The sequence below is a fragment of the Pediculus humanus genome, genomic scaffold (genome assembly GCF_000006295.1).
Source record: "Pediculus humanus corporis 1103172107538 genomic scaffold, whole genome shotgun sequence".
Taxonomy (NCBI): domain Eukaryota; kingdom Metazoa; phylum Arthropoda; class Insecta; order Psocodea; family Pediculidae; genus Pediculus; species Pediculus humanus.
The window spans coordinates 57710-66688 of record NW_002987154.1 but is presented as its reverse complement, the minus strand read 5'-3'; the positions used below and the strand labels follow the sequence as shown (position 1 = coordinate 66688).

Below are 8979 nucleotides of genomic sequence, written 5' to 3'. Positions count from 1 at the left end.
ATAAAAAAGAAGAAAGAGAGGAGTCAACAGTGGAATTATCGAAGAGGTGGGTGGGTGGTAATGGTGGTGGTGGTGGAGGTCGTGGCAGAAGATTCCGATGTGTCAATACTTTAAAAAAAGAAAAAACATTTGATTGAATATCTTGTCGAGACCGAAAAAAAAAGGGGGGAAAAGACAAATATGGCTGCTCATGATTGAATGTTTTATTTATTATCGCACGCAAGGACTAAACGATGACAGCAGAAGACGAAGAGGAGGACGGACGCGGATACGATTCGAGTCAATATTTAACCAAAAAAAAAAAATTTGATTGATGGACAAAATTTAACGTAATAATTTTTAGTTATCAGTCATAATTCAACAACAGGATTTCATCCGTACGTCCATCGTGCCTGAATCGATTGCGTAGGAGGAAAAACGAGGACTGACTTATTAAACCTTAAAACTTTTATTTTGTTAAACTCCGACAAAAAATATCAATAATAATAATAATAATAATAAAATCAATCATTTTTTAAATCTTGAGGAGGGAGGGACGGGATAAGAGGAGGGAGAGAGAGAAAGAGGAAACAGTTTAAAATTATGAGATTCCGAAATTAAAAAGTTTTAAAACAATTTATTAAACAATCGCCATCTTTTTTTTCCCCTTTTTTTTATGAATTCGAATAAGTTTACAAACAAACAAACAAACAAAAAAAAAGTACAAACGTTTATATTACTGGAGAATCTTTTTGTCTGTTTGTTTGCGTGTGCGTTTGAGTCACGTGATGATTAATTATTTAAATCTTTTCTCGAAAAAAAAAGAAAAGAAAAAAATCGTTTAAATTTTCTTTATTCGTTATTGTTTTCATTTTCATTTTTTTTTTTTTTAAATTGACACGAATTGTTGTCTCAAAAGAAAGAAAGAAAGAAAACAAAAAGAAAAAGAAAAGAAAAGAAACATTAACCTCATCTGGTTAAAGTGTTTCCTTCCGCTTTCATTTAATTGGAAAATCGAGAGGAAAAAAAAGAAAAACAATTCATCAGTCTTTTTTTTGTAATTAATTAAAAAGGAAAAAAAACCAACGCTTTTATTATCATTATCATTATTAATAATATCACTATTATTATTATTATTATTATTATTATTATTATTATAGTTTAAGAAAAATGTTTAATATTGTTTTTTTTTGTTAGGTTTAACTGAATTTGGCATCATTGTTGTTAAAACGTATATAGTCAAGTAAGGACTTAAACATTATTTAAATAAAAAAAAAAACAAAAATAAATAATAATAATAATAATAATAATAATAGATAAAAATTTAGGGAATGGTTAATCGAATGACTTGATTGAATGACTAGACTCACGTCAATAATATAAAAAATAGTTCAAAATTTGAGACGATGAATTTTCCAACGCCCCCCTCCCTTAATTTTTTTTTTAAATGGGGCCGTAATTGCTCAAACCTTTCACGTGATTTTTACCTGAAGAAGGTACGACAGTTAAACTTTCATTTATCCCTTCGTATTCCCCTTCAAATATACAGTCTGATTCTTCTGACTGCCTCCTCTGAAACAACAGAAAAAAAATGTATCATTACTACAATCGTTTCATCTTAATATTTGAAGGGGAGGGGAGGGAAGGAAAGGGGAAAAAGAGTCTCAACTTATTATTATTATCATTTATATAATTATTTTTCAATTTATTATTATTATTATTATTATTGTTGTTTCCAATATTAATTTTAAGGTCTGATAAATAAACAGGAAAAAGTCAGACGATGATGATGCTAATAAAATGACGAAAAGGGAGGAGGGGAAAGATGCATAAAATGACGAAAAGGGGAGGAGGAATGAAAATAATACAAAAATTTTTTTGTTTTTTTAAAACTTGAAAGGCCACAAAGAAGAAAAAGAAAATATGGAAAACGCAGCTCTCAAACAGCTTAGATTCCCCGGTCGTTGGGAGAAGAAGGAGGAGGAGGCGAGAGGGGGGAGGGGGAAGAAAGAAAAAAGAAGAAAGAAAAGAAAAGAAAAGAAAAAGAAATATTACCTGCTGTCATACGTGAGAAAGCGGTTGTTTAAGTATGTGATGGTGTAAATTGCCAGAAGTAGCCATGTGGTGTTGGCTGGCAGATTGTATGCTGCCCGGTGCTGCGGATATATGAGGCCCGGAGAGCATGGTTGAACTTGGAGGAGGTAAAGACATAGATTGCACCGGAACTTGAGGACAATATTCTAAACAATTCTGGAATAAAATCATAATAATAATAATAAATTTTTATGAGAAAAAAAATGACGATTGAAACGGTGAAATTTTAAAAAAAAAAAAAAAAAAAATCATTTTACTCGGTAAAACGTCTTTCAGTGTTTCGAAACGTTTCTTTTTTTTTCGCTCTTTGAACAAAATCTAGTTTTTTTTTTATTGTAAATGATAATTTTTCGTACGTAAAAAAAACCAAACGGTCAAATAATAATAATAATAATAATAATAATAATAATAATTTTTATTTACTGAATCAAAAAAAACAATGAATAATTCACATGAGAGAAAGAGATAGAGAGATAGAGGGAAAAAACAAACTAATAAAGTCTCGACAAAAGCCTCAACACAAAAACCACATCAGCCATATTGAAAATGATGAAGATGATGATAATAATAATACCATTTCAATGTTGAAATTTAACGAGTAAAAAAAAAAAAAAGAAAAAAAAAATTTTTTTTAAATTGATTTGGGTTCTTAAATAAAAAAAACTACGCACTTGTTCAGAATATAAAATGAAAATGTCCCACGTTCAGATGAATATTAAATACGTATACAAAAAATAATAAAATAAAATAAAATGTTCAGATAATTAAAAAAAAAAAAAAAAAAAAAAAAAACCTGTTATTCTTCGTGGTTTTTTTTATTTTTATTTTCAGGTACGCAGCATAAAAATTAAATAACTCACATTCTGCTTAGCAAAAAAAAAAAAAATTATAAGGAATTTATTTATTTCCCGCAGGAAATTTAATTTATTAGAATTAATAAGACGATAAATCATCATCGTAATCATCATCATTATCATCACTATTATCATCATCATTATCATCATTATTATCATCATCATCATTATTATTATACATGGTTATTTTATTTCTTTTTTTTTCCTTTTTTAAATCATCAAAAATTTAATTTTTTTTTTTTTTTTTTTTAATTATTTTATATTTTGCATTTTAATAATTTAATTAAAAAAAAAAAAATTCCCGACAGGGTCGTTATCAGGGCCCCGAGGGGCCCTAAATTTATCTCGTTTAATTAAACAAATAAATAAATTTTTTTATTTACTTGTAAATTATACGCCACGAATAATTTCACGCGCGCACTTCAATTGTAAATCAATTAATTTCAAATCCAAATAAACGCGCACACGTGCACACGTACACGCACACGCACGCACGCACGCACATCTCTTTTAATTTTGCTACCAGAAACGGGTGTGGCATAATAACAAAATAAAATAACGGTAAACAAAAATTTAAAATAAAATAAAATAACAAAAGACATTGACGATTGATTCGAGTGAAAAAAAAAGACATTAAATCAAACAAACGAACAATCAAACAATAATAATAATAATAATAATAATATTTGATGGTGGTTTGCCAAGCTGACAGCCTCAGGGATCCTCCCATTTGGTAGATAATATCCCGATGAATTATTAACCCACAAACAACAACAACTTTGAACCTTAGAATAATTATATTCGAAATAAAAAGGAAAAAAAAAAAAAATCAAAACGATTTGATTTATGAGTTATAAAGACATTATCTACATTTTATGCAATTCCCTCTCTATTTTAATATGCGGATAAATCAATATTATCATCATCATCATCATCATTATTATTATTACGTTTTTTGTTTGTTTGTTAATACTAACAAAAACAAATCCTTTGGGCAATGGCAATTCAGGTTTTTGAGAAAAACGAGAAGAAGAACGACGGCGACGACGACGAGGGTGATGACGAGGAGATGAAAGAGGAATTGTAAGTGGAGAGGTGGGGGAGGGGAAAGGGCACTTCACGCACTTACGCACTCCCAGCACGCATTTATAAGTCAATCAAAAATTCAGGGAATTAAATTTACCTGAAATTCACCCTCGGGTATGAATGAAATTTTTTAATTTTTAATTACTCCCGTCAATTTCGTTTTTTTTTTTTTTTAGCTTACAAAAAACTATTTGAAATTTTCACATTTCGGAGACGGAAAATGCGTACGTGTGCGAGAGAGAGAGAGAAAGAGACAGAGAGAGACAGATTAAAATCACAAAAGAAAATAATTAAAATTTTTAAAAGTCGATTGATTTAAAAATCAAAGTTTCGTCGAAAGTTATTTTAAAATTTTTTTTCCTTATTGAGAGAGACTAACTAAAATTTTTTCAACCGTGAATGAATCTATTTCTACTATTGTTAATTATTATTATTATTATTATCATTAATATTATTTTAAACAATTGCAAAAAGTTATTAATAAAACCCATTACTAATCCACGCGGCGACTTCTCGAGTAAACAATAATAAGTTGAAATTGGTTTTTTTTTTTTATTAAATAATACATCATTTGATAAGAATTAAGGGTAGAAAAAGTACAAATGAAGGGATGATAAAATGGTTAAATAAATAATAACTGACCTGATATTGTTGTTTGACGCAAGCTCTTTGTTTGACTGGATTTATTAGTGCGGATCCGTGTCCGTGTCCTCTTCCACCTCCGAACAATCTCCTCGATAATCTTCTCCAAGAATCCAAAGTTTTACCAGACCAGATCCATACTCCGGAGGTTATACCGACCGCAAGCGCCATGAAATATTTTAACATTAAAATCCAATACATCGGCCTCAGTCTCGTTCTTAAGCCGAATGAAAGCGCCGTCTCGCGACTCGGTTCACTGCACGGACACACTAATTGGCTCATCCAATTTGTATAAAATGTACTTTCGTATATGTGGCAACCGATCACTATTGTCGCCGGAACCGTATACAAAACGCTAAATATACCAATACGTATCATTAGTTTTTCTAATTTGTCCGCTTTACTCCTCCCGCTAACGCCACCCTGTTGTTTTATCACTCTTCGAATCCGAAATAAAGAAACGAATCCTCCTAAAAGAAACGACGTACCTAATAATAAATAAACTAGTAACGGCACTAATACAAAACCCCTAAGATTATCCGAGTTTTGATTGCCTACGTAGCAAATCCCCGCGACGGGATCACCGTCTACGGCGTTCATGACTAAAACAGCGATAGACTTAACCGTCGGTATAAGCCAAGCTGCCAAATGAAAATACTGTGAATACCCTGCTATGGCTTCGTTGCCCCATTTTAATCCGGCGGCGAGGAACCACGTAAACGATAGCACGACCCACCAGATGGACGAGGCCATTCCAAAAAAGTATACTAATAGGAAAACGACGGTGCACGGTATTGGTCCCGTTGCATTATATCTTATCATTTTAGCTTCGCAGGCAACTTCCTCGTGACCTAAAACTACTCTAATTAGATACCCAACACTAACTAAAAAATAACAAGCTGATAAAAATACAATCGGCCTTTCCGGATATTTAAAACGTTCCGTATCGATAAAATATGTGGTTAAAGTCATCAATGTGAACACGCAACATAAACTAGACCACAAAGTGATCCAAACCGAAGCAAAATCCTTTTCTTCTTGGTTAAAAAACACTCCGTGACAGGGAAATCCGCAATTGTTCACATTTCCAACGGATATGCTTCGGTTGTAATAGGGACTATCACGGGAGATTGCGATTAGTGGTGGTCGACATTTGCATACGCAATCTGAACCGTGAATGTCTTTTGTGATGAGTTGAGTTTCTTCCGGCGGACAATGTTTTGAATTTCCGTTTTTTCCCACCTTGCATTTTCCGGAGTTTTTTTTTGGAGGTTTATGCGTTGCCGATGAGGATTGTTGAGATTTCGTTGAATCTGTTCTGTTGCTTTGTTCCATGCATAAATTTTCCGGATCGCTATCGTGTATTGGAAATCTTTCGCATGCCATTCTTTCCGGCCAAGGAAAACCGTACTGTAACATGAGTGGAGTACATCCTTCCCTTGCTCTTTCGCAAACGCTCCTACAAGCGGGTAACGGTTTATGATAGTCTTCAATGCAAATCGGCGTATACATAGAACATAAAAAAAATTTCAAATCTGGAGAACATCCGATTTCAACCAATGGCCAAAACTGATGTACTTCAAGTCCGGCTTCTTCCTGCGACTCGTGATTCAATTCATTTGGCATCGATGTTAAATTATAACCAATTCCACGACACATGGGAATCGATATCTGTTCGCATCTTGAACCGGAAAAAAAAGATGTTCCCGACGATCCGGAACTTGATGAGGGTGGTGATTTTTCTAAAGCGTTGGAAAAAAATCCACCGCTTTGAATAATAAATAACCAAACGAAAAAAGATCTCTTAAATAAATTTATTGCCATTTTTTTTTTTTTTTTATTTTTGTAAACTAATCACTTAGAAAAAAAAATTCCAAGTGGCAGAAGAAAGTTATTTTAAGCTACGTATTTATTAATTTACCCATGTTTTTATTTTAGTATTTCCAATTATAACAAATTCTTTTTAAATAATAATAATAATAATAATAATGAGTAAAATTAATTAATTGTTTTCTCGCATCTTCTGCTACACGCACGCACAAAAAACGACCAATAAACCAGCCTTGGAATTTTTCAATCAAATGTCACTTTGTCACAATGACAGTCACAATCACAATTTAAATTAAAACCTATTTATAGTTTTCATTAAAAACATTAAATCACAAAATCCTCCTCCTCCTTCTTCTTCTTCTCCTACAACTACTACATGTGATGATGAACCAAACATTAAATAAAAAAAATTTTTTTTTTTTTTGTTTTAACGGTTTATGTTGGTAATCGTGAAATAGAATGTTTTTCAATGGGGGGGAGAAATGAAAAAAGAGGAAAACATTTAAACAAATCACATACAGTAAAGCTTCAAAAGCTGTCAACTGAAACTGTAGCGGGTCAATCAACAATTTTTTTTCTTCTTTTCGAAAACTTGATCCGTTTCCTCCTGTCTTCTCAAAATTTAAAAAGCTTTTTTTTTTCTCTCCCCGTTTTTACAAAGTTATTCCCCCCTTTCCCCCTTTTTTTTTGTCCCCCGAACTTTAAAATTTTTTTTTCTTTTTTATTATTCCAGACTTTTATTTCTGCATGTCCTCTTGATTTTTTTCCATTTCCATTTTTCGTAACCTAAAATATAAAAATAAATTTATTTTAACGGATAATTACAATTTTAAAAAAAAAGAAATAAAAATATGTCTGACATGAGGAGGCCAGGCCAGGCCAATAACCACCACATGCCAACTCACAGATTCCGTCTGAAAGTTAATCAAAAATTAACGGAAATAGTTTATTGCCAGAGGCCATAATGCCACGACGATGATGCCACACTTGATTGGTTTTGATGACAAAAGATTTTATTGCATTTAAATTTCCTTTTTTTTCCCTCTCTCTCTCCCTACCTCTACCTCTACCCCCCTCTCTTCCCCTCCCTCACGCTCATTGTATTTTACAATAAATATTTGATTTGTGAAAAAAAAAATTAAAATCGACAATGCAAATAAATAAATAAATAAATAAATAAAATTAATTTAATAAAAACAAACTTGATTAACGCCCGAAAGAAAGAAAATAAAAAAAATCAGACTTGAAAAGTTTAAAACTCGTTTTTCTTTTAATTTTGCAATTAACAAAAAAAAAAAAAAATGGCGTCTGTTTCAAAACAACAACTAAATCCAATTAGAAATATATATATGATGAATAAATGAGTGCAACAACAAACCTTTTAAAACAAACGAATAATTTAAATGTATATAATACAAAAAAAAATTAAATAAATTGTTTATATAATATTCCCTTTAAATAAAAAAAATTTTCCTTTGAGGGAAAAAAAAAGGAAAAAAAAGGAGAGGGAGAAAAAAAAAATTGAAAATGGGCGTTACTTTAAATATGGAAAACTTTTTCACACACAAAATTAAGGTACATAAGCAAATAATAAAACATTATTAAAAAAAAAAAAAAACAAGGAATGGGCGGATCAAAGACCTTCGTCGTACGCACACGCACACACGCAAACAATCCTTTCAATTAATTATTTAATATTATTATTATTATTATTGTCACATTGTGAAAATAAATTCATTAAATCGTTTTTGTTCGTTTGTTTGTTTGTTTTCATAATAAAACTATGACGTTTTTTTTTTCCTTCGGTTTTTTTGGGGGAGGGGGGAGGGGAAGGAAAAACCTCAACAATTTTCCGTTAAAAAAATTTTATTTATTTATATTTTTCCTCCGCTTTCGTTTTCGTCGTTGCGCAAAAATCATTTTTACATAAGATTAATATTAATTAATTAAAGCTTTTTTTTTGAATTATTGAAAATCGATACGAAATCAATAAAATTATTAAAACAGGTTTTATTTATTCGATAAATAAAAAAAAAAAAATTGTTTAAATAAATTCATCTATCGACTCGCGATTCCCTTTTTTTTTTTTTTTTTTTTTAACAACAATCTGTCTTTGTTTGCATAACAAATGATAATAAAATTGATTTATGAGAGATTATGTATGGATTCCATTCGAAATAACGGAAATTTATTAAAACCATTTTATTTTAATTAATTATCGTTCTAGATAATTCCGACGCAATTAATTAATTATTTTTACTCCCTCGCATTTTTTTTTTTTTTTCATTTATTGCATAAACTTATTTCTTCATTATTATTATTCGTATCGATTTAATATAATTCTCGTAATGAAAATTAAAACCACGTGTTAAAAAAAAAAAACCACGTGATACAAATAAAAACATGGTTTCTACCAAAAAATTATAGGTATTAAATATTGATTAATCAATAACTTATGTAAAAAAAAAAAAATACATATAATTATAAATAATGA

The 8979-nt window shown here is 30.4% G+C and overlaps 1 protein-coding gene across 1 annotated transcript; it reads right to left on the bottom strand.

The window, feature by feature from the left end:
- Nucleotides 1-2040: 2040 nt before the first annotated feature.
- On the bottom strand, nt 2041-6314 carry Phum_PHUM188130 (class D atypical G-protein coupled receptor GPRfz2, putative; the record flags this gene model as incomplete). Its single annotated transcript, XM_002425210.1, has 2 exons — nt 2041-2204; nt 4652-6314. 2 exons carry the CDS (start codon nt 6312-6314, stop codon nt 2041-2043), a joined length of 1827 nt encoding a protein of 608 aa, XP_002425255.1.
- Nucleotides 6315-8979: the final 2665 nt, after the last annotated feature.